General features: G+C 46.5%; 7 protein-coding genes across 7 annotated transcripts; 3 read left to right on the forward strand and 4 right to left on the reverse strand.

Moving 5' to 3' along the window:
- Positions 1–5,492: 5,492 nt before the first annotated feature.
- BU26DRAFT_553634 (uncharacterized protein) lies at positions 5,493–6,104 on the reverse strand (the record flags this gene model as incomplete). Its single annotated transcript, XM_033832223.1, has 3 exons — positions 5,493–5,701; positions 5,756–5,914; positions 5,994–6,104. 3 exons carry the CDS (start codon positions 6,102–6,104, stop codon positions 5,522–5,524), a joined length of 450 nt encoding a protein of 149 aa, XP_033680107.1. The 3' UTR covers positions 5,493–5,521.
- A 764-nt stretch (positions 6,105–6,868) lies between these two features.
- On the forward strand, positions 6,869–7,407 carry BU26DRAFT_568402 (uncharacterized protein; the record flags this gene model as incomplete). The annotated part of the gene is made up of 3 exons (XM_033833768.1): positions 6,869–7,150; positions 7,196–7,289; positions 7,343–7,407. 3 exons carry the CDS (start codon positions 6,869–6,871, stop codon positions 7,405–7,407), a joined length of 441 nt encoding a protein of 146 aa, XP_033680108.1.
- A 2,592-nt stretch (positions 7,408–9,999) lies between these two features.
- On the reverse strand, positions 10,000–11,216 carry BU26DRAFT_508446 (uncharacterized protein; the record flags this gene model as incomplete). Its single annotated transcript, XM_033827078.1, has 3 exons — positions 10,000–10,696; positions 10,739–10,875; positions 11,037–11,216. 3 exons carry the CDS (start codon positions 11,214–11,216, stop codon positions 10,000–10,002), a joined length of 1,014 nt encoding a protein of 337 aa, XP_033680109.1.
- A 2,982-nt stretch (positions 11,217–14,198) lies between these two features.
- BU26DRAFT_533213 (uncharacterized protein) lies at positions 14,199–16,567 on the reverse strand (the record flags this gene model as incomplete). Its single annotated transcript, XM_033831137.1, has 5 exons — positions 14,199–14,341; positions 14,393–15,173; positions 15,324–15,530; positions 15,585–15,914; positions 16,520–16,567. The coding sequence occupies 5 exons, from the start codon at positions 16,565–16,567 to the stop codon at positions 14,199–14,201; spliced, it is 1,509 nt and encodes a 502-aa protein (XP_033680110.1).
- Positions 16,568–17,400: 833 nt separating this feature from the next.
- Positions 17,401–18,353, forward strand: BU26DRAFT_76960 (uncharacterized protein). The gene is made up of 4 exons (XM_033836323.1): positions 17,401–17,729; positions 17,777–17,914; positions 17,962–18,048; positions 18,097–18,353. The coding sequence occupies exons 1-4, from the start codon at positions 17,465–17,467 to the stop codon at positions 18,225–18,227; spliced, it is 621 nt and encodes a 206-aa protein (XP_033680111.1). The 5' UTR covers positions 17,401–17,464; the 3' UTR covers positions 18,228–18,353.
- Positions 18,354–19,796: 1,443 nt separating this feature from the next.
- On the forward strand, positions 19,797–22,574 carry BU26DRAFT_522226 (FunK1 protein kinase). Its single transcript, XM_033829731.1, has one exon. The coding sequence runs from the start codon at positions 19,947–19,949 to the stop codon at positions 22,371–22,373; it is 2,427 nt and encodes an 808-aa protein (XP_033680112.1). The 5' UTR covers positions 19,797–19,946; the 3' UTR covers positions 22,374–22,574.
- A 397-nt stretch (positions 22,575–22,971) lies between these two features.
- BU26DRAFT_533216 (uncharacterized protein) lies at positions 22,972–23,503 on the reverse strand (the record flags this gene model as incomplete). Its single annotated transcript, XM_033831138.1, has 3 exons — positions 22,972–23,250; positions 23,295–23,417; positions 23,474–23,503. 3 exons carry the CDS (start codon positions 23,501–23,503, stop codon positions 22,972–22,974), a joined length of 432 nt encoding a protein of 143 aa, XP_033680113.1.
- Positions 23,504–24,977: the final 1,474 nt, after the last annotated feature.

Genomic DNA, 24,977 nt, shown 5'->3' on the forward strand with positions numbered 1-24,977 from the left:
TCGTTGTAAGGGCTAGGTTCGCGGTCTCTACTGCTGTGAGCGTCCTAGAACACCTAGCTAGGTAAGTTAGCTGCAGGCAGCACTGTCTCCACGAGCTGTAAGAATAGAGTGCTAGCAGGGTAGGTTAGGTCAAATTCAGCTATCTAAAGGTAAGGAGCAGAAGGATGCTCCAAGGGCTCTCTATATACACAAGGTGCCTATGCCAAGGCGCTAGGCAGGGTTATGTGACTTAGGCGGAGCCAAGTCGAGCCGAAGCACCAAGTCAAAGCCGAGTCAGACCGTCACATCACCCCCCCTTACAGGGAGGGCTCGTCCTCAAGCCCTAAGGCTCTCTAGTCTCCTACCTGTATAGGCTTTAAATTCTCCGCCGTCTTCTATAGTATCTCCTCCCTCTTATATGCCTTAATCCAAGTATTTAACTGTAATAGGAGCCCTGGCTTATCCAGGTATGCTTTTTCGTTCGAGAGAGGGGGTATTAGCTGCTAGCAGGGCAGCTAGTTGTCGGCTCTGCTGGCGGAGCAGAGAATTGTCGATTTTCGAAGCAGGGGGGGGGGTATTAGCTGCTGGCAGGGCAGCTGGTTGTTAGCTCTGCTAGCGGTGCAGAGAATTGTCGGCTCTGCTAGCAGTGCAGAGAATTGTCGGCTTTCGAAACAAGGGGGGTATCGGCTGCTAGCAGGGCAGCTAGTTGTCGGCTCTGCTAGCGGTGCAGAGAGATTGTTAGCTCTGCTAGCAGAGCAGAGGATTGTCGATTTTTCGTAATTTCGTAAAGGGGGGGGGGAGAGTTTCCGCACGTAGGAGTTCTGTAGAAGTCCTCCCGTACACAGAGCTCTCGATAGCTCTCTTTAGCTTAGTGCTAGTATCTTTCTACCGCTAACTAGATCCGCCAGTAGGTCTTATGCAGCGCTAAGGGGTAAGCGATTAATTAGTAACGTTAATAGATTCTTAGGGTAAGCGACTAGGCTCTCGTAGCTCTAATCCTTAATATAGCTATTAGTAAACGCTTCTTAATAAGGCTACTTAGTTTAGCTAGATATTATGCCGCCGTCTCTAGCTAAAGAGGTATTAACCTTTAGATAATGTAAGAGCTAGGTTTGCAGTCTCTACTACTGTAAGCGTTCTAGAACACCTAGCTAGGTAAGTTAGCTATAGGCAGCACTGTCTCTACAAGCTATAAGAATAGAGTGCTAGTAGAGTAGATTAGGTTAAATTTAGCTATCTAAAGGTAAGAAGTAGAAGAATACTTTAAGAGCTCTCTATATATATAGAGTGCCTATGCTAAGGCGCTAGGCAGAGTTATATAACTTAGGCGGAGCCGAGTTAGGCTAAAGTACTAAGTCGAAGTCGAGTTAAACTATTATATTCGTCTTTATTAAATTTATATAATAATACCTATATAAGTAGAAGGTACTCTACTATAGTTAACGCTAGCGTTACTAACGTCTTCTTAAAGTACTCTTTCTTAAAGTAGTTACTAAACTTCTTCTATATAGCCTCTTTAAACTTAGCTTTAAATATATAGCCTTTAATATTCTTATAACGCTTAGATAGAGGTAGTATTTAATTATAGTAGTGTTTTAACCTTATAAGCTCTCTATTAACTCTTAGTTTATTAATATAGCTTACTAAAGCTATAAGTACGTAGTTATATAAGTTTATTAATAGTATTAAGTTAAATATTTAAGCTTTCTTTTATACTTTAATTACGCTAGCTATATATTTAGGCCTTAGAAAAAAGTATCTATAGCGTCTACTCTATATTATATTACTTAGGTCTTTAGAATTAAGGTTTTAACGTAGTAGAGTATTATTCTAGTACCTATCTAGCATATATTTAGAGTCTTCTATAGCTCTAAGAGGTCTTTATAGTAATTTAGCTTAAATAGTAGATAAGCTTAGCTTAGAGAGGTTAGTCTTTCTTAACGCGCCTCTTAAGCTCTTACTATATAGAGTAGAGTGTCTTAATAACGCTAGAGTAATTAAGTAACCTCTTAGAGACTTATTACGCTTCTTAGCTTATTATTACTTCTTCTAGATTTGTATTTCTAGGTCTTCTTTTACTAATTCTTTAGCTAGTATATATTACTCTAGTATTAACGTCTATTTATTTAAAGTTATATTAAATAGGCGTAATTAGCTCTATAGTAGTAGATCTTTAGCCTCTACTATAAGCTCTTTATAAGAAATATTATATACCTTAATATTAATTATATTAACTACTAGAGACTTCTTATATTTACTACTATTATTCTTATATAGCTTGTCGCGTATAAACAAGACGTTTTAAGTTTAGATAACCTTATTCTTTAAGAGTATCTAGATTCTAAAGATATTTAAGAAGTTCTATTCTAGTAGATAACTAATATAAGTACGTACTTCTAGTTTATTAGCTTTCTTAAGGTTCTTTCTATAAATATACGCTTAATAGCTAATAGAGGCGTAATAAGCTACTAATAGTTTATAACCTATTACTATCTTATATAAAGTTTTCTAGCTATTTAATTTAATTAGCGTAGGATTAAGAATCTAAATAGCTATAATAAACAGCTTTAAAGCTAGCTTCTTAGGTAATCTAGCTATAATTCTTATTACTTAGCTTTTTATAATTATTACGTCTCTAGCTTTCTTTATATAACTATTCTACTTAGGCGTCTTAGGTAAGCTAGACTTATATTTAATACCTAATTTAATATAGATCTTAGTAAGCTTATTACTAAAACTCTTCTTATTATTAGTTCTAAGTATAATAACTAAGTACTTAAATTAACGCTATAGTTTAGTAATTATTCTACGTATAGTAGGTATTAATACTACTCTACTTTTTATAGGTAACGTACGTTCTTTATACTAGCCTAAGAATTTATTAATTATATAAAGTCTCTACTTATTCTTATTAAAATAGATTTCTTCTATTAGTAGTAGTTAAACTAAATCTATTTCTATTTAGTAGAAGAGACGCTTTATAGGCGTTAATCTAGGTCTCTAAAAGACTTAATAATTTATTTTTAACTATATATATGTATTATAGTTCTTCTAGTTAACTAGAGGTATATTCTTCTTAAGCTTAAAGCTAGTAATAGCCTCTTCTAGGTACGTAATAGCTTTCTTGTTTAGGTATACCTATAGTTAATAGGCCTTAGCTCTAGTAGTAATTATCGCTAGTTATAGATTCTTTAATAGTTAATATACTATTATAAATATAGTAAATATTTTCTATAGATTAGAGTAGCTATTTTCGTCTACGTTAAGTAGCTAGTACCTTTATTTATACTCTAAGTTATAGACTATATTACTAGACTTGTTCTTATATAGAACGTCTCTACTAGAGTTAAAGTAGATTCTAACGTCTTAAGAGCGCGTAAGCTCTATAACGTTTATAAAGAAGCTCTCTACTAACGCTACATAGGTAAGGCGTATTAGAGTTAGTTCTAATAGGGTATTAGTCTAGAGAATTACCTCTCTCTAAGCCTTAACTCTTATAGCTTACCCTCTAGCGTATACAACAACGTTTAAGTTAGCTTCTACTATCTTTTCTAGCCCTAATTCTCTAAGTTACAGACGTAAATATTAGAGCTAGAGTTATAGATCTACCTATTAATAAGATGTAGAGCTATTAGAACTACCTTCTAAGTTTCTAAAACCTTAGCTATTACACTAAAGAAGTAGAATATAGAGTTAGTAAAAGAAGTACTACTTATTAGCTTGTTATTATTAAAGCTTAGTAGAGTAGTGCTTGCTTTTAGCGTAGGTTTATTTTACTATTTAGAGGTTTCCTAATTAGTAGCTTATTTAAACTTTTTAGCCTACTTTTTTTTCTTCTTTTTCTTATTAAACTTAGCCTAAATTTTCGCGTTAGGCTTCTAGCCTATTAGGTAGATCTTTAGGTTAATATAAGAGTATCTACTAAACTAGTAGTAACATCTATAAAAGCACTCTAGTATCTCTTCTTAAAACTTACTACGTCTCTAGCTCTAGTTCTATTATTATATTACTATACCTAGTATTATATACGTCTCTAGGCTAGCTATAATAGGTTTAGTAGCTCTCTATAGCTATCTAAATTCTACAACAAGATCTATAACTATAAAAGCTTAATTTTCTAGCTAGGTAAATAGCTACGTAATTCTAAGCGTAGAGTACGCCTTATTAATTAGTTAAAGAGCTTTAAGTAGCTCTCTCTAGGCTTATATACTCTATACGTCTAGTATATTAAGTTTAGCTATATAGTTAGTAATCTAAATCTATTTATTAAGCTAGTTATCTAGTTTATTACCCCTTTAGGTCTTCTAGACTTTCTTATATTATTCTAGTAGTACGTCTTAACGTAACGCGTTAGTTATAGCAACCTATTTCTTTAAGCTTATAAGTCTTTTATAAGCTATGTCTTTGTCTATAATATATAGTATAAGGTAGGTATTAATTATTATAGTAATATATACTAATACTTCTCTTAGACCTTTCTATACAAGAAGGTGCTTCTTAAGGTTCTTCTTATACCTTTCTTTCTAGTTCTAGTACTCTAACTTTTTGTTAGCGTTAAGGTTCTCTATTTTTATAGCTTCTTACTTAATTGTTAATAGCGTTAGGCGTTTAGGCTTCTTCTAGATTCTCTTACGTTCTATCTCTTTTAGATCTAGGTTGTAGTAGGCCTAAACCCTATATTATGTAGCCTTTTCCTTTACAAGAAACTTCTAGTAAGGCTAATCCTGCGGTACACTAAGGATCTTAACGGCTTTCGTAACGTTGGTAACTGTAACAGTGTCCTCTATCGTAGAAATCGTGGTGCGCAGGGCGAATTCGATCGTGTACGGCGTATTTCTAGAGCAACTCTAGAATCTGTTAGCGACGACGAGGTGTATAAGTTAGTAACTCTATCGTCTAATTGTGTTAAATGAACTTAGCAGGTTTAATTTGTAGTAGTAGGCAAATCCGGGCTCATAACTATTAGGTAAATTGCAGAGTATTGAGACATGAGTTGATTAATTGAGAATACGAGAAATATGGCTATATATATACATAACCAGGTCACGTGAAGTAGTAACCATATCCGGCAACATCAAAGCTAACTCGGACTCTCTACGCAAAGCTCACCAAGCTGTGCACCGAATATGACGCCCACATCTACTTTGTAGCCTATCGCAATGGCCGATTTACCGGCTTCGTATCAGAAGAGAAAGGTCGGCCGTGGTCACCACCAGATCGAGATACTCTCGTATGCACCTCCCCTACACTTCTGCCCACCTCTAACACTAGTGAGGAAACGCTGTACCCACCTCCGGTAATAAAGTCGCCAGGCCATTGCCGGCGGGCTCAAGAAGAGGATCGTTCCAAGTCGCATCATTTGACCGAATCGGCGCAGCCCAAGACACGTGAGGAGGATGGATCATGTCAGAGCAGCTCGGCATGATGACTAAGGTGCGCAGGCGCCAAGTTTCATTTTAACATCACAGGATTCCACGCGAAGTCCACACGCTTATAATCTTCTGCCCAATAACCTGTACACTATGCATAGCATATTCCTACGCTATTCACCAGTATCACGAGCTTCCATGAGCGTTGTGAGATGTTGCGTGAATATTTGGTTCATGTTAGACCACTCTTGAATGGCATATACGCATTTCACCTTCCATTCTTCTAGCGCTTCGATCCTCACTTCCAGATCCTGTATCTTCTCCGTAGCTATTCGTGAGGCCGAGCTTTCCCCCTACCCATTCATGAGCGACTCTTGTTTCGTTATGCATTCTTAAAATATACTCACTGTTCCAGCAACCTTTCTCTTAACACTGGGAGGCGAATCGTCCACGTCCGAATCTGAATCCTGGAAGTGAACCCGCTTCTTATTAAAGTGGTCCACGCGTTTGCTGCCCCGGTATACGGGGCCTGCCGGAGACAGTATACCGCCGTGCGGATCTGCCAGCTACGATGATGACAGGTAAGCGCCTGGTGGAAGTACGCACAACCGTGTCACTAACTCGACTTTGCTCTTCCCCACATACTTCCTCCCTAGACACTCCCTCCTCGGGCACTCCTGGTTTAATAGCATGTCCTCTCTCGTAGAGAGTGTTGTCCTCAATGGTGGAGAAGGAATCGCTTGGGCTTTGTGGCATTGCTGGATAGGAATGCACCGAAGCTGGTGATGAAGACGAAGCGGATGAAGAAGAAGCAGAGAAGAAGAAGAGGAGGAAGCGGATGAAGCGGGCGAAGAGGACAAAGCAAAGTGGCAGGTACGTCTCTTATCCTCCTCCCTGCTACGGCGGCTGAGAAAGCAAGGCACACTCAGACGCAATACTATGGACGTAGACTCCACCGCCGTTCATGCGCACCCCCTGCGCCTCCAAGCCGCACCAAGTCAGTTGAGGAAGTGATCCTGCGGCCAATATGACGAGAGTGCAGGCAGCTGAACGGAGACTCGACGACACCTCCCACCTCGCCTTGCCGCTGCAAGGCACGGACATGCAAGACCAACACCCGTCCGCCACAACATCACTAGCGCCAGCTACGCTTCAGCTAGCAAGGGGATTCATGCGGAGCGCCGAATCGTGAAGCAACCAGCCACGGCTTGGAGGCATCCCGGATCCTGAGCTCCAACGAATGCGAGCCTTGGGTGCTCGGGATACGCACGCTTTGGTCAAGCGTCTTTCCACGCCAGGATCGAGGCTCAGATGTCAAGGGGTTGTATTAGCGGAAGGGTGGCCACCTCCTCACGCCCGTTTCCCCTGAAGGCGGGTCGAAGGGCGTAGGCAGTATTGGTACACTGATACGATCCTTGCCATCGGCCGTGCCAGGCTACCCGAGGCTGGAGACAGGGAAGGTTGTTGTTAGATAAAGAGTGCCTTCGCACCAGAGCTCAGCGGATCATATCTCCTCCATTATGGCTTTCGGCCTTCTTATTGGCTTCCTTCTTTGCTTCGTAGGCGGCTCTCTGCTAAGCGTTGTTCTCTTATTCAAGAATGTTTACTTGCTTGGGAAAAACGGGCACGTTTCCTTTTGGCGGACAACAGTGTCTCTCCTCAGTCTCCTCTTCAGCATCTATCAAGCAGGATTGTCAATAGCGGGCATCGTCGCCATCGCGATCGAATTCATCGCAGACACTGAGCCCCATTGGCTCGACCCCATCATCCTGTGTACGCTTCAGCTGTCCTTCGCTACCACTGTAAGCGTGCTCCCTACTTATTAGTTCATGAACTCATACTGGCAGCTTACCTGGACTCTCCGGGGTCTCGATCTTCCGCACTGGGCTATATGGCTAACCCATAGTCACATCGTCTTCCTTACACCTACTATTGCCTTCCGTACGCGGTACGAGTTCCTTGTCCCTCTTCTAAACGGCTCTCATTCTAGGCAGCGACAACTTCGTTTACGAGTACGCACTACTCTCATGCCTCATCATGGCATCATTTGCGTCAATAGCGCTTTGGTGCGGCGCTCGACGAACGCACTTGCTCTCCCACGAAGAAGGCCGGCGCGATCGCAAATATCTACGCTCGCTGGGTGTTTTATCGTTGCCAACGCAATTGCAGCATTATTTCAGATATGCGGAGCGGTGGCCTTTTACATTCTATCGCTTACCGACCAGCGCATAAACCATCTCCGTCAGAGTATCCTTTTGGTGCGTCTCTACTTCCTGATAGTACATAATCTAACCCGGACAGGCTTGCATACTTGCGCAGATACTATACATGGTCGTTCTGTGTATGGGTAGTATTATGAAGTTAATTAGACGCTTAGTCATTCTGGGAATAGCGATGTAGAGGGAGCGGTCCGACTAAACAGCCTATCTGCGCCCGGGGATATAGAAAGTTAGACGGCTCTGCAGTATCAGCGATGCGTCACTACAGTCATAGCTGGAGCCCTTAAATGGAAAGATTCTAGCAGCTGTTGGATTTGTCGCTACGTTTCGTCCACGGGCGGTATCTTTAAACACCAAGGCACCACCCGCCGGGCATGCTGCCCTATTCTGTACCGTGTCATGCAGGCGGCCAGCCCAGGATCGCTTCGGTCAGCGCCTCTGATTCGATTGGAGGTATCGAGCTTGTAGTGAACCATGTCTCCCCTGGCTTTGGTGTTTTGATCGAGTAAGGCAGACTGGAACCCTTTTCCCTAGTACGTCACGGCTGTGCCCCACCCCCTTTGTAACAATAGCGTAGTTATAATTGGTAATGCCCCTGTTTTCTAGCTGTCTGTCTCGCAACGGAGTTCTAGATGGATTAGGACGGCGTGGCCCCCTTGACATGGTGTGACTATTGCCGCTGTGGCATGCACACCACCACTATGCTGAAGGCGGTTTGGAGTTATGGATGCATGGCAAGATGTTGCTGGCGGTTTTCCGTGCCGCACCCTGCATGTGTAGCTTAACAAGGCAGACTGATTGTTGCAGACTTGCTCACTGTACTCAGCAGTGACAACGGGATGCGGATCTTGGAGCTCCTTCCACGGTGGATAAGTGCTCAGAGTTGGCCGCCGCCCATAGCTTACAACTATTCCGTTTCAGCCACGAAGGGGAGGATCTGTTGAGCGGTGACACGAGCGCAAATAGGGCGGGATTAAACGTTAGTGGCAAAAATAGGGAGCTAGGGGCGGCGTCATCCTAGAGGAGGTAGACAGGAGGCTTTAGGCCGCCTCCACCAATACTCGTATGTCTCTTAGGCAGGGCATTGCCGCAGTTAGGGTGGTGAGGCGCGGGCATGCCTTGTGATAGGGCTTCCTCTGCTAGTCCACTGGGTAGAACTTGCCGCTCTTCATGCGTCTAGGTCATGCAGCCCGCTGCCTGTGCGAATCGCCACGGGGGCAGTAGAGAGGCTTTACTCTCTACGATGCCCAAAGCTTGCCGACGCCCGCTGAACATCCTAACCTGCATATAGAACTTCTCCAAATGTTAAAGAAAGAGATATGCTACCATGTCAATACCCGCGCTGAATAGAAGGCAGAGACATTCTGGTGCGGAAATACAGAGCAGAAACTTTGTAAATGGCAGGAAACGTGTCGGACAATGTGCATATTGCTATATTAGCACCAAACGAAGCACGCAAGGCTTGTACAAGAATTAAACAGAGTTACTCCAGGATTTGCGCAGCTTAAACAGGGAAGTGGTTCTGTTTCGATTAAAAGCCCCATCTAACAGAACTAGCATACTTCCTTCGCAAGTAGCTGCATATCTTTACAACCCATCTGCCCAACGTGAACGGGGGAAATGAGGTGGATTTGGGTGGCAAAGGTTGCGAAACAGACTACGAACTAGAATTATGTGAACCGGTGGACTATATTCCAGACTACACATAGGACAAACGGAGCATAATAAATATACGGATCAAGAGCACTAGCCCGTTAGTGCTTAGTTAGGAAGTAACGAACCCTGTAATTTTAAGGAGTCGCTGGAGAAAAGACAGACTTCGCTAGCGACAGGGTTTCAGCCTTATGGTGAAAAACAGTGATAGACTCTATTTCTACCTATTTAACCTATCTTGAGAGAATCGTCTATCGGTTGCCACGACTGTTGCGCCCTGCCTTTAGTAGTTTGTAGTCTTTATCATTCTCATCACCATCAGCTATATGGTATTGTTGATCGGCCTCCTTCTCTTTTAAGTCCTCGAAGATGCTAATAACCAAGTTAATGTAGTTCTTGATAACATCTATATGTGCGTGTAGCTTCTTTAAAGCTTTAAGCCCTTAGTATAGCTGCCCCCGCTTGTATTTCTTGTACTTCTTAATCATAACGCTCTCTATTTCTGTGAGGGAATTATCCACAACGCCTTAGGCATTCTGTAATTTTCCTACCGCGGATTTCTATCCTGCGTCGAGGATCTTCTTGCTTTCCCTCCTTCGTTCTGGTGAAGTGTAGTAATCTATCGGGAACTTAGTAACCGTAGGTTAAATACAAGTCGTACTAGATAGTCTAGCTGTTTTCTGCACTGTCGTATCTTCGTTTTTAGGTTGTTTGCCGTTGGTGTCTTCGTTATCAGAGTCTTTGTTGGAATCTTTTTCGTCGGAGATCACGATGACCTCTTAGCTATTAGGAGGCGTTCTTAACAGACCCATAAGTTTTAGGTGAATAGGCTTCGAGCTTGCGACAACAGAGCCCTTGGCATCCACCTCCTCGTCAGAGCCTTCGGCATCTAGTTCCTCCAGGTCCTGAGCGTCAACTACCATCTGAGCGCCCTCAGGAGCCCTAGGGGCCACCACCTCCTTAGTGCCCTCAGCATCCTCCTCCTCAACATCTTCGGCAACCGCTTCTTCCTCGGCGGCCTCGGCAACCGCCTCATCGGGGCCCTCGGTATCCATTTCCATCAAAATCTCGGCATTCGGCTCCTGTGCAGCGCCTTCGATACCCGCTTCTTCCTCAGCGCCCTCGGCAGCCGCCTCCTTACCAGAGCCCCCGGTATCCATCTTCTCGCCAGGCAGTCTAGCGTCTACAATGAATTTCCGAGCAGTGCTCCCGACGTGGGCCCGGTGGTATAAGTCCTCAGCATTACTCAGGCCGTCAGCCACCGTGTGGGAGTCTTGATTAGCCATCTGCTTATCACAATCATCAGGATCCTTAGATCCATCAGAAATGGCACTACCCATCCTCAAATCAGGACATGCGGAAGACTGGCTGCCACTGCCGTTAGGGCCATCCGCGATATTGCCATCATTCTCGTCTGTTGAAAGGACTAGGCTCGGGCCTCGTTGCTGGACTCGGGAAATTCGTCCTTGCCCTTTTCTGCCCGGGGTCCATGCTTGTTAGCGCCATGGGTCTTAGTACGTCGAAAACGCTGTTGAGTTTCCTGGCGGCTCATCTTCAGGAGCTTCTCGAGTAGCTTCTCCTGTTTCTTCTGGCGTCGAAGGAGTTTCATTGCAAAGCGAGCGGAGGGTGTCTGATTTTCTAGCTTCATGTTGGCTCTGTAGACAGGTGCAGAAATATGGGAGTGGAAGTAGGATCAGAAGATAAGATCGCCAGGTTTTGTGGCGATGGATTCTAAAGGGAGTTGAAGTGCAGAAGACCAGGAAGGGCGATGACCTTTATGTTCCTCTACGCCTGCCGCCGCACACTGGGGGCATACATGAGTTCCCGCCTGAACATCCACATGAGACCTATCGGCACTGTTGCCTGAAGCATCTGCCGCAAGGCGTCTTCTAGACGTCGAGCATTTTGCGCACTGCCACGAGACCCGCTGCAATGAAAAGGTTCCGGAACGCCCAGTGTCACCGATCGGTCGTTTGGAATAACACTGCCACATCATATCGGCATGTTATATCCAATAGAAGTGAGAACGCATAGTAGGATCTTCGGTAGGTTACCTCAGGGTGCGGTGTCTTGAGACGGCTAGAGCGCCGATTGACACCGACGTCTCCAAATACGGGCAGTATAAATAGATTTTGCGTATAGGTTGACCTTCCCATGTCGCCTCAGTGCGTCTTATCCAATAGTCTCGAATGCATAATGGAGTGCTCGGGAGCTTGCCGCCGGGTATGTGCCTTGCGACGACCGTCCGAAGCTGACACTGCCACGTTGAGTCTGCACATTGTGCCCCATGGTTCTGCCTTGTATAATGGTGGGTTTCTTGGTAATTTACTGCCCCACATACGTGTGTTGAACCACAGTAGTGACAATCTGTTCCGGAGTGGAGTCGTGAGATGCTATTCCGCCACTTGCAGCCGCAGCGGATAACATCTATACACGGCAAACTCCAGACAATTCTATTATGCACCGAATCTATGATTCAGTACATAGTGTCTGACGGCTTTCTAGCCGGTCTTGCAGCAGATACTCCTCCATTCATTGACGGAATCTAGACTGAGAGCTCTAATATGTAGACGCTCGTGGATATTACCCCTTTGAGTTACCAGCCGCAATTCAGCTCCAATGCCTATGAATAGTTATACCAAGGGTTGATGATAACACTATGTTCATACGCTTTCAGGCTCTAGATGCGGCGAGGTGTAGGCGCAGCACCCAGTACCTGATACCAGAGAGCTTCCAGCCAGTCTATAGACGCTTGGTGGCGCTGTTTTGGTGACTGACCAGGCTCCGGCTGCGGCAAAGTGTAGGTGGAGCATCTAGTACGTAATAGCAGAGATCCTTCTAGCCAGACCTTCGCCCTGTCGCACCGGTAAGTCCCCAGGCTCTGGCGGCAAGTTGTGGGCGGAGTCCTTGATGCTTCAACGCATTTCGGCCCACGCTTTACACCATTCACCCGCCCCAACTGTACCATGCATGTATTCTACAGCCACAACTAACAGTTTATGAGTAGATCGTTGCGGACGTCATGAGACATTATGCAAGCCCTCGTCGGCTGACATTATGGCTGGTGGCAGAGTTCAGGAAGCTGCCTTCTCCCCTACTCTGCCACTCCCCGGAGCCTTGCCGGAGTCGTTACCTCCAAGAGACTTTCACATGCAAGAGCGTACCGCAGGACGCCCCTCCTACTATGTAGGAGTGGCCATCACTGCCACAAGTTGACGCCCGAGCATATTATTAGCGGTCCTAGGCCAAAATTCGCTGGTCGCAGCTTAGCGTAGCCGTACATATAAAGTTTATTCTCGCCAATCTTAAAAGACAGTCTATTATCAAGATTCATTCAGTACCTTACTACATATACTCTCTCTTTCTCTCCAGCTTGGATTCCCTTTTCATTATAATGCACGCAAACCGAAGGATGTCATACGAAGACGACTGGCCAAATCCAGGGCCTCTGCCTAATCCGCGTTGGGCATCCGGGATATCCGTTGAGGGATCCAGCGAATCCAATTTGGAGACTAGTGAGGCAACCTACTTCGCCGAGTGCATACACTACTTCGGTCCGACTCATTCAATTTTCTGGAACACGATCACTCCCTTAAAGCCCGGTGTACAACAATCCCCATGTGCGGGTATCGATGTGCACGTCCAATCCTCCACACACATGTATAAGATGAGCAATGGTACTGTAAAGGTCACGCTATATTGCTGCCTAAAGGTCAGTCAAAGCTTCTCGCTATGCCACAGGAGATCCGGAACGAAATTTACAAGCACGTACTCCATCCCTTTGCCTCAATCTTTCTTCCGCACGAGTCTCAGTCGCCATGTCAGTGGGCGATGGGCAATATTGGGCTTTTGGAGGTCAACCGACAGATTCGAGACGAAGTCATGGACCTGACATACGGACTGCTGCCACTTCGGCTTCAGTATGACGAAGGGGATCTCAGGATGGATGGTTCTATATAAGACTGGGGCTGCCGGAAGTGCGATATTCAATATCTAGACGAACAACTTACGGACATGCTCTTTAGACTTCTTAAACACAACACCATTCGATACGTCAACCGTATCGAGATATGCGGGGACACTCGTGCCGGACGCTCTATTCTGCTGGACTTCGTTGATGCACTCTGCAGAAACTCGGAGAAACGGCCAAAATGCCTGACAATAGAATTGGGCTTATTATTGAATAGTAACAGCGAGCTAGATAACCGTTCCGTCCCACATCTCCAGATGTCGAACTTTCTAGCCGTCAATCATACCATCTCCCTACCCCATTTTCATGCCACCGCCGAAACGCGCACGACCTGAAGACTGCACGATGCCCGCTAAGCGTCGCGCAGTCTGCTCATCGCCGCTGCCTTTACACCCCCAGTGTACCCAAAAGCCCGTCTCTGCCAGGGGAAATTCCAGGCCCTTGAGGGCAGCCAGAAGTCATCGTCCGACCCCGAATCCTTCACAATTGATGCTGATAAACCCCTCTGTCCGGCTATGTCGTGCCCACCCTCGCCCACGCGACTGAACAAACCTCGACACGAGCCTAAAGCTAGCCGCATACCAGATGCACGTCGATTAGGAAGGAAGACTAGAAGCAATTGTTGTAGCCTAGACTAGGTACTGCAATTGGATATGTGATAAGGCGGGTTGCGCAGTGCTCGTGTGCAGCCTCTGCCTTACACAATATCTCCTCTTCCCCTTCTTAACCTCGCAATGGAAAACGCCTAACTTAAACGAAAACATTTCGCACGCACACAACCAAACCGCCCTCAATGGTGCCGTCACCGTAAATTACCCCCATGAATTCTACAACCTCGCATACCCAGATCGGAAGTCTGTTGTCATCGATATAGCGCACTACCCGCTTACGCGCGATTTCCACACGGCGCAAATATTGGTACAATGGCGCGACAAGGAACGACACTATATGGAGCTAATATTTGAGTTCTCATTATTCACTTGAAATTCAATTGATACCCTAAAACATTTACTGCCAGATCCATTTGCTGCCATTCCAGTATCGATATTTTTGAGCGTCCTTATCCCATACCCATTGCGGCGGGACAGCCGTACCAGTCTGTATGGCATTTAGAGTGCTTCCATCGTCGTGTCCCATGCCGCTTGAAACATCTGTATTGCGTCGCTTTTGCGTCTTTGAATGCTTCGAAGACCTATTAGAACGTTTAGCTGGGAGTATGTAATCTTTAAGCTCCTCTATTGAGCTATCGGGTTCGTCAAAGTCTTCATCTAAATGTGTCTGAGACTCTTGGCTCATAGTGTAGGCTTCCGTCTCCGACGCGGCAGTCACGAAGCTTAAAGCCGGGCTAGCGCCCGCATCGCCAGCAGGCGCTGCAGCTTCCACAGGGTTTGCTCTCTCATTCGCCTGCCTAATTGCCTCGTTCCTCTGCTTCTCAGCCCAATCTCGTCCATTCCTGTATGCTTGCAGTCCAGCTGCACAAGTGTCTCGTGTGTCGGTTATAGCGAAGGACCGTAGCTGATTCATGTAGTACTGCGGCTGGCCGCTAGGACTGTGTGGCGGGGCAACGTGGCTGGTATACATCTTAAGTTGGCCGTCGTGATATGTAGAGGTCATCGTGTATGCGTTGTTGTCGTAGACAGGTGCGTCTCTCCCGTATAACTGAAGACTGTGCATGCCTCTCGCTCCCAGCGCACCGTCGTAACAAGCTTGTCGTTTGGCCACTGCGGCTGATCCATCCGGCCCCTTAGCTGCCAGGAAGAAGTTTGGTGCCATGGGGAGGTCGTGCTGCGTTAAAGGGATGATACGGCCGTTAAGCTCGTCGCGGACCTTTCGACTAAGCTGTTCTGGGCGGGCTCCATAGTAGATATCCGGGTTGCCGGGCTTAAGCGTGCCGTCCATCAGAGGGTCAAGGTTAGTGAACGGGATTTCTCCTGAGCGGCATTTCACATCCCCGATCTTGCCTTCAATGGTAGGAATTACTGACTCCGACACTTATTTTTCTTTGGCCGCATGTGCGTCCAATCGTTTAAATTTTCTGAACTCTCCATCAGAAAATTGATATGGCGAAAGAGACGGTCGAGGTTGTGCCAATATTTGTTTGAAATCCTCCCAGTTGTTTGGCTCAGCAGGTACACTGCCATTAGGGTATTCGTATGCATCAGGATAAACATCATTATCAACAAGGCGTTGTTGAAAGGCACGGTCATAAACCCCAGTGGCTCTTGTCGTATTCGTAGTGGGCTTGGTGCTCGAGGTAGTTGCAGAACCCAGTTGTCGACTCTGAGAACTCGACTGGCTCGAGCTCATCGCGTGATTGGACGGGTGGATAGGTTCGGGGTACTAGAGATTGTCGTTAGCGTTAGTGCAGGCCGGCAAGCATCTTGCAATACATACGTTCCTCAGGTCTGACAGATTGGGACCACCGTGTCTGGCAAATAGCTTTATGTCCTTTAAAATCCTCGGCTCGCAGCAGCGAAGATAGTCAGTTGTGTATTGAGCGGTTTGACGACGTCTCTTCGACTCAGCGAGGAAGTTTCGAGTGACTGGCCGGCGCGCTCGTCGATGCGGTGAACGAGGTGGGCTTGGAGCAGCTTGAATGTTTCTTCGGTCTAGCTCTCTCAACGCTCGCTTGGTTAACCAGCTCTTCGATAAGTTGTCCCAAAATGCTGGTAGTGGTTGAGATCCGCGGGATTCACAACCAACCAGACACGAGAAAAGATGACGCTGCTCGGAAATGCGCCGCCTCACCTCAGATTTGGCTGAGCTCGGGCTTCTGCTGCGACACTTTTAAGTTTAGTGTGGGAGGTTAGGCGCTTGACCACCATCACCGACCAGGGTTCATGCAGCAATCCCTAGCACGTCCACCCACTCGCGCTCGACTCTCCCTTGATGTGGTGCGAGACGAAGTTACGGGTATCAAGCGTTTCCTGGAAGGATAGGCGGCAAAGGCGGCAAAGCAGTGCTGCAAAGAAAATTCGCAATCATTCTCCACTTTCCTATGCCCTGGGCGGTTCACATTGGGGGAAGAGGAGGCGCGTACTTGCGGCAGCTCTCAAGGCATCGATCGCCCCGTTCTGTCGACGGACAATATAAAATGAGATTGACCTGCTCAAGTGAAGCTCAGTTAGTTCTCATCTCTTTCCGGTACCGCCGACTTCATGGCATCAATGCTTATTAACGTATTCAAGACGGTACCCAAGGAATTGTTCCGTGTGAACAATGGCCGCGCCGTGAGACTTCGGGAATGGTCACTCCAGAGAAACCGCAGTTATGACATCCTCACGGACGCAGGCAAGGTCAACGCGAAAGTTCTTGACCCAAACACTTACAGGGGTAAGTGGATCACTTTCGAAGAAATTTAGATACCTGCTAATCATAAAGGACAAGGCCAAACGGCGCCTCAATGCGTCCAAATTCCGCATTTCAACAGCAGCTGGTCTCGGAGTTCAAAGGAGCCAACGTCGTTGTTTACGCAGTCCCTGGCGGTAAGCTGCTTCGACCGTATATTCCCCGTAATTACATTCTGACAGCAAATGAGGTGTTCCGCTCCCTGACGATCTTGTACTTGTACATGAGCATACAGATTACTACTCTCTCCAAGCGGCGAAGGAAATGACACTCCCTGGTATGACTCAATTATTAGGGTGTATGAGACTACAGAGTTAATGATTAATAGAGTTAAACGACAAAATAACGAACTTTCTGGAATCTAAAGGAAGAGTTTTAAGCAAGAACCAGTGGCTCCAAGCTTATCCTCAGCCTACTGAACCCTCCAACCCACCAAGCGGAACGTCGAGTGGGACGCAACCAGCGACGTATCAAGCAGCTTCTAGTGGACAAACTACCGCGGCTAGTGGGTCGACTGGATGGGTGTGGGATGAAAAAGTAGGAAAATACAGATACTGGAACGGTCGCGAGTGGGTTTGGCAGAGTTAATGGACGATATGTTATGTGGTTGGCGTTTGAACGGGTAGCAAACATAGCTTAAATGCATTATTTCTCTTCCACGTGAAATCAACAGCCGTCATTGTTATAATTACTTATGAAAATTGATCGCTGCGCCGAGCTTTCAGTGGATTCAGTACCACCGGAGGCCAATATCCATCACGTGCAGCCCACCCATGTAAGCAGACGGCCCGCTTTCTGTCACGTGACAAATACTGCCCCCGATCCGAAATACGCGAGGAAAAAATACCTTTGATCGTCTTCACGATCAACTTCACCCGTGTTCGTTCTAACATCTTCCACGTTAATTGTTCCCCAACCGATACGTTATGCTTATTCGCTTATCCCGAAAGGTCGCTTCAGGCGTAAACGTCGAGCGATCAAGGCTCGTGAATTGGCGCAGCAAACGAGATTTTTCGCTAATCTCGATCCACTCGAGTTTTCCGGCTTCTTTACTACGTCTCAACGCTGGCGCAAAGTCGAACCTGTTCGACTACCAGGATCAGGCATCGATAGAGTACCAGAGCCCTCGTGATGGGGTCAGAATCTCAGAAAGGGGCGTTATTTATCCAGCTGTGTTCACAAATTTGCCATGTTAGTTCTTATGAGAATATTTGGCACGGTTCACTAATTGCTTGGAGCAGTTTCGAATGGGGCCGCGCTAATGCCAAACACGTTCATGATGCAGGAGATTATCCGAACGGCCGTGGATCAATACGTAGACGATCAGGAGAATGGCATCTCGGTGGAACGTCCTGTTGTGTTCACAATACCAAAAGGTTAGCTTCCTACCTGTTTGGTGGAATCCATACTGAAATGTTCCAAGGGACTACCATTCCTAGGACTCTCGTATTGTTAAGAGAGCATACATCCCGATTCTCCTTGCAACCATCTGGACCCACTGCTCTGGACGGTATGTCCCTTTCTAATGCGCTCCTACACCTACTTACCATGCTTCTAGCCCTAAACAATATTCTGGACGAGTTCTATTTGAAGTATGCGGAGAAGCAAACCGCTGAGGAATGGCTTGATAATCACGATTTTGCCTCCGCCGTTGCCGATGACGCGGAAATACTGTGGACTTCGAGATAAAATATCAGGGAATGCGTACGAGGGAGGGATGGAGCAGACCGAGATAAAAGTAGCTGAAGATACGGCGCCTAAGAAACGGAGAGTGCGTTTTGATTTATAGAATAGCAAGCAATGGTTGACTCTACAGTACACTCTTTTGATATGAAGCTCCATGCCCGCGTGCCCGCCAGTCAAGGGAGAGGACTTTAGGACCACACTCCGCGCCCTGTAATTACTTAACTTGTATGACGTCAACCGAAGTCCTGGTCTACTCAGCGGCAGTCGGAGCGACCTCGCATCGCGGGAAATGATGCTGCAAAGCGCGCACGTCTGCGCCCATCGCCAGCGTATTGACGCGTTCCCCATGGCTCAGCGCAGGGAAGGCAAAGCAGCCGGGACATTGACTCATTAGATGAAGTATGAGATCACGTCATGGCTTTCGTCTACGGTTCCCATAGGGGCCAGGGCACGCTTTTGATCCCTGTCCACCAGCACCTTATCTATTCTACACCCCCGTCCCATGAACGGGTTTCTAGCGTCGCATAGACCAGGCTCGTGCAGGCAGTGGCGAAGCGATGTTATTTTCTATATAGATTACATACAAAAGCTCATGTAAGCCTGATCCTCACCACTTTGTGTGTCCGCCACCTGCCTTGATCACTGCCCAGCAGCGGTCTCTCATAGATGTAATGTACTTCTTGTAATCATCAACTTCAATTTTCTCCCACTCCTCCTTAAGGTACTGCTTCACCTCAGCGTCGGTCTTTGGAAAGCGCTTTGCTAGCCGCCATTTCAGCAGCTGCCAAACGTTTTCAATTGGGTTGAGGTCTGATGAGTTAGCTGGCCACCACCCCTTGTTGATTTCTCGAGCCTTGAAGGCAGCTGTTGTAGCCCTTGACGCGTGAATAGAAGCGTTGTCCTCCATATAGATAAAATCTCTATAAATTCCATCTCTACATGGCTGCCTGCGCCGGTAGTCGTCCTGGAACTTAGAAACAAGAGGTAGGATATGCTGGATATACACTTCTGAGTTAACAGTGCATTTTGCGTTTGTACACCGCTCCTTCTCAAAGAAGACAAGAGGTCCTTTAGCGTGTACTGAGATAATACTCCACACCATACAGCTGCTGAAGGCCTTGAATCGAGGTATCAGGCAATCAGGATGGAGAACTTCCTCAGCCCGTCGAGTAACGTACACCTCTCCTGCGCCAGTCCGAGCTGACATCTCATCACTCCAGCCAACCCTTAACCACTGCTCCTCATCGTACCAGAGGTGCTGCCAGGCCCACTGCACCCGCTAAGCCTTGTGCTCCTCTGTGAGGAAGGGCTTCTGTGTTGCCTTCCTCCGGTGATAGAGCTCCTTCTCAAAGGCCTTGATGAGCGTACGACGGCAGACGTCAATGCCTAGCTCATGAGCAATCTGCTCCCTTGTTTTTCTCAAGGTTCTGTCGGGGTATCGGCAAAAGTTTGTGCCGATAATTTTGATCGCCGATCCAAGTCTTGGACCGGATAAATTCCGGCACGGCCTCCGGCTGCGCCACGCCGTGGTTACGTAACCTCAAAATATCGCTCTCTTTCCCAGCCCAGCTCCTTCACCCTTTCACACGCCTTCGTACTTCCCTCGGTCCCCCCGAATCTACAGCCTCCCCATGATATATTACCTCGCTTGTGGAAGTCTGTTGCGCTTGTCGACCTCCTCATTACAGCGGTCGTCGCGCTTTCGACGTGTTGCCGGATTCAATGGCTACTTTATCGGAACATGATCGCGATGTAATCGCGCGGCATCCCTTGGGCACCTCTCTGGATCACCTAAGGAAGTCACTCCAGGACGCAGAACAGTCCTACTCCTCGATCTCCAATCCGCATGACGATGCCGACAATTCTGAACAAGATCGCCAGAAGGCAATATCCCGACTCCTCTCTGCTTTTATAGGGATGGAAGCAGCTCTTGATCTTCGTTCGAATATTATTAACCGAGATGTCGTCATCGAACTGGCAGGCCTCGTTAAACGCATTCGAGGAGGACACTTCAACTACAGCTACTACCGCCCGCTCGTGATACTTGTCCTTCAAAAAGAGTCCGACTCTCAGATCTGGAGCGCCGTGCTCGATCTCATCACCACGCTCAACCCAGCGACGCCTCCTGCGAACATCCCCGCCACGTTCGACAGCACGCCCATTACCCATTCCTCCGCTTCCCAGCAAGGCGCCGAACAGACCCGTGCTCTGGTGGAAAGAAAAGTCTTTGAGGAGATCAGATTGTGCACATATCGCGGCGTAGGAGGGTTCTTTGAGAAATACTTCGAGGGGAAAGACTGGACGGGCCGTGCTTTGGACGTCTATGAGGCGACCAAAGACCGACATGTCGATGGCGCGTGGACCGATCTTCCTGATCCGCCCGTGCAGGCCGAAGTTCTGGACTGGTGGTTCCGCTTCCAGGACGACTTCCTCTCAGAGGAACAACGCCGTTACTATTCGACCACAAGCCCGAAGGATCTTGTCGGTGCCGAAGCTCAGCGACAAATCGATCTCTTTGTCAAGCGAAACAATGGGCAGCCGCCGGGTGCAGCGCACGACTGGAGGGACGTCGACGTGATCGGTGAGCTGAAGGCGTCCAACAACAACAAAAAGGGGACGCTTCTCCAGATCGGCCGATACGTGCGGGATGTTTTCTCCTGTCAGCCGACGCGTCGGTACGTTCACGCGTTTACAATCTGCGGACGCCAGATGGAGGTTTGGGTATTTGACCGTTCGGGATGTTACAGCCCTGGTGCGTTCGATATCCACGAAGAGCCCGGACGATTTATACAGGTGATCGCCGGCTACACAATGATGAATGAGGAAGAACTGGGCTTGGACACATTTACAGAGCGGGATGAGGACGGTCGCTTCATACACATTGAGCAAGACGGGCCCGCAGGGAGGAAGAGGCTGCGGCTTGACTCGAATCCCATCACCCGTCAGCGGGCGATCGTCTGCCGTGGGACGTCATGCTATCTCACGAAGCCTTCGGAGTCCGCGGATTGGGATTATGTCGCCAAGTTTTCATGGACATCCAACATGCGAAAACCAGAGGCAGACCTTCTCAGATTAGCCCACGAGAGAGGAGTCGAGGGCATTGCCAGGTTGATCGGTCACCGCTGCATCACCGGCATCCATGAGATGCGCTCAGGCCTGACGTTTAAGAAGCCATACTCTTTTCGAGATGCTCCAAGCGCCGCCTCATCATTTTCGCAATCTTTCTCCCAGTCTCGACCACCTAGCTTCCTTTCTGGATCATTCAGCGAGTTCCATGGCCTGGGTATGGCCGACAAACCGTCAAGAAAGCGCAAGGCCAGCGACCTTGGCCGGGAACCCTCCAAGCGATCGAGATCCAAAAGTCAGAGATCGAGCCAACTGCAGAACGAAGTTACGTACGATGTGGAGGAAGCCCAGGGGACAAGTCTGCTCGCCCCCAATAACGGTCCATATGACAATCGCATTTTTCGCTGTCTCGTAATTTCTCCCGCTGGTCGGGCGATCTACAAGTACGAGAAGATATCAGAACTCCTAGGGGCACTCCGAGATGCCACCAAGGCCCACAGGTCTCTATACCTCAAAGGCAACATTCTGCATCGGGACATTTCCGAGAACAACATTATCATAACCGACCCGCAAAAGACTGGCATCATGGGGATGCTGATCGACCTAGACCTTGCTAAGGAGCTCGGCAGCGGGCGCAGCGGCGCACGTTGCCGCACCGGCACGATGGAATTCATGGCAATTGAAGTCCTACAAGGGATCTCCCACACCTACCGGCATGATTTGGAGTCGTTCTTTTATGTGCTTATCTGGCAGTGCGCCCGTCGTGGCTGGGGTGAGAAGTGGCCGGGAGACACTCTGATAGCAAATTGGTACACTGGCAGCTTCCGAGAGATTGCTAGCGCCAAACGAGGGCATATGGGTGTTGATGGATTTGAAGATATCCTAGAAGAGTTCGCGCCACATTTCGACTGTGTCAAACCGCTTTGCAGAGAATTGCGAGGGATTTTGTTTCCATACAGCATGCTCAACACACAAGTTGTGGGTCTATTCGTTGGGACACCCAAGGACCCGGAGATTCTCTATGGGCCGATCGTCACAGCGTTTGACAAGGCTATTGATGATATCAAGGCTGAGGAAGGATAGGGTGCTGCAATTTATTGATTAGACGTTCAATCCTTTCACTGCTCACATTTGGAATACCGCGCCGCTGTTTGTTGTTTGTGTCAAGAGCACACGACCTATTGGCTTGCTTATAAATGGAAAAGCATCCATTCAAGCGGTCAGAAATCCCCCATCTGCAACTAACAGCGTTTGCTCAGTTTTACCAGTTGCATTCTAGCGAACGTTTGAAATAGAAGTTGAGCGAAATGACCCTTTATTGAAGAGTAATCCCAGGCTACCAACATTCTATAAGCACCTGACAGAGCCATTTGTCTCGAGGTCATTCTGCCAAAACCGTCACGATCTCAAGATTCACGATATTGTCCCTCTCGTCCGAGATCCAATGCGGAAATTCGATAATCCATCGCTAAAAGCTTGATTTGTGCATTCGTGCTATGAACTTTCACCGGTCCGTCCTGCGCATAGAGGAGCCTGTGGTTCGTGGCAATGCGAGGAGGTAGATCGACTCTAAATCCGTATTGGGGGGGGTGTTCTTGTCGCGCTTAGCTTCGAGTGGACGTTAGAAAGGGCGTTTAACGTAGAGAAGACGCGATTTGAGCTGGCTTTTACCTTTTTGTCCTCACAACATCGAGGTGTCGCGGGGATTATAATACTTTGGTGGCACTGGGCCTGTCTGGTCTTCAAAGAAGGGCGGCTTTCCGTCCCAGCCGTTATAGTTGTGTTGCTTCGCGACGTGAACGTTGACATGTTCTTGAAGATCAAGGCTCCCCATTCTGACATAGGAGAGTCTTTTGCCGTAGTCAACTAGAATAACTAGAAGCTTCACCACGCGGTGGGCAGTGGACACGTCGTATTCGTCATGGAAAATATCGAAGACCAAGATGGTCAACTGTTGCCACTTGGGATCGCAAGGAGCTTGTGTCGGCTTTCGTTATGAGGGACGCCGAGAGTAGAGCAGGCCTTCTGCACGACCTCATCGTACGGATTAGGATAAAGGGGCGATTTTCTTCTCAGAAACACTGCAACCCTTGTGGGTTTCCGCGCCTGGAGAATATCAATGACAGGCTGAGTTTATTGTCAGAAAACCAAGCTGCAACGGGAAGTAATCTCTGGCTCTATACCTTTGAGAGAGGTACTGCTTGGAGCTCCATGGGAGTCGAGAGATCAAGCGGTGAGGACGCGCGAAGTGACGCGAACAAAGGCAAATGCAAGGTTCCCAGATGTTCGATATGATTGGCTAGTATCTCGTGGCCCGTGCGGCCCAGGTGGGAGGCTCTCGCGGTGGGGTGAACTCCGGCACTAAGGACCTTACCCCTGGCTGTCAACAACACCACAACACAGCGCCGATACATCAATATATACTACTTTTGCAGCTGTTTTTAGCAATTTTGGATATTCTCTAGCTATCTAACGATGTCGCAGAGGCGAAAAAAGCGCCGATTTTCAACGCCTCCCCTCGTCCTAGCCACCGACGAATACCTGTCGCACTAGTAAGCTTAACTCGAAACTCTACAACGCTCTATAGTACTTTTAACGCTATATTTTTATAAGGTAAAGAGCATCCTCTCTAACCTCTTAGAAATTAGAGAAGTTTTTAAAGTACTTAAATCTACGTCTACTAATATATTAAGCTTAAAGCGTGCGCGTTAACTCTAGAATTCTAATAAACCTAATATCTATAGTAATCTATAAGAACTTATAAACTCTAATGTTAACGCTATTACTATATAACGTACTTTATAAACGAACGCTCTATATAAATAAACGCTCTAAAAATACTAAGTATAACAATTTAACTTAATACTATAGCTTCGCCTAAGTTATATAACCTTGCCTAGCGTCTTAGTACTAGGCACTCTATATATATAGAGCCTCTCGAAGTATTCTTCTACTTCTTACCTTTAGATAGCTGAATTTAACCTAACCTACTCTACTAGCGTCTCTATTCTTATAGCTTGTAGAGATAGTGCTGCCTACAGCTAACTTATCTAGCTAGGTGTTCCGGAACGCTTACAGCAGTAGAGACCGCGAAGCCAGCCCTTACACTAAGCTAGGAAAATTAAAAGAGTTTTCTTAAATAACTAAGCGAAATCTTTATATTTTTCTATAAAATTTTAAATATATATAGAACTATACTATATACACCTTCTATTAAATTTATACTATATATTTTTAATTACGTAAGCTTAAGATAAGCCTTTTTCTAAAAGTAGCTATTCTTAGAGTTTAAACCTTATAACGTACTTTACAAGCGAACTGTCTATATAAGCAAACCGCCTACAATTTCTTAGCAAGGAAAATTAACGAAAACTAACTCGTTTTTCTTAAATAACTAAGCGAAACCTTAATATTTTTTTATAAAAATTTAAATATATATTTTCTATAGTATATTACACCTTATATAAAAGTTATACTAAAATATATTATGTAATTAAAAAGCTATACGTATTTAACTAACTTTTAAGAAAAAATCTAGTTTACTTCTAGTAAGTACTATTATATCTCTATAATAATCTATAAAACTTATAGTATATAGTATTTATAACGTAATAAAGGTTTCTAGAAAACTTTTATAAAGCTAGCTCTTCTAGATATAGCGTAATAAGAGATAGAAGTTAGAAAAAT

Source organism: Trematosphaeria pertusa (genome assembly GCF_010094035.1).
Source record: "Trematosphaeria pertusa strain CBS 122368 unplaced genomic scaffold BU26scaffold_13, whole genome shotgun sequence".
NCBI classification, from domain to species: domain Eukaryota; kingdom Fungi; phylum Ascomycota; class Dothideomycetes; order Pleosporales; family Trematosphaeriaceae; genus Trematosphaeria; species Trematosphaeria pertusa.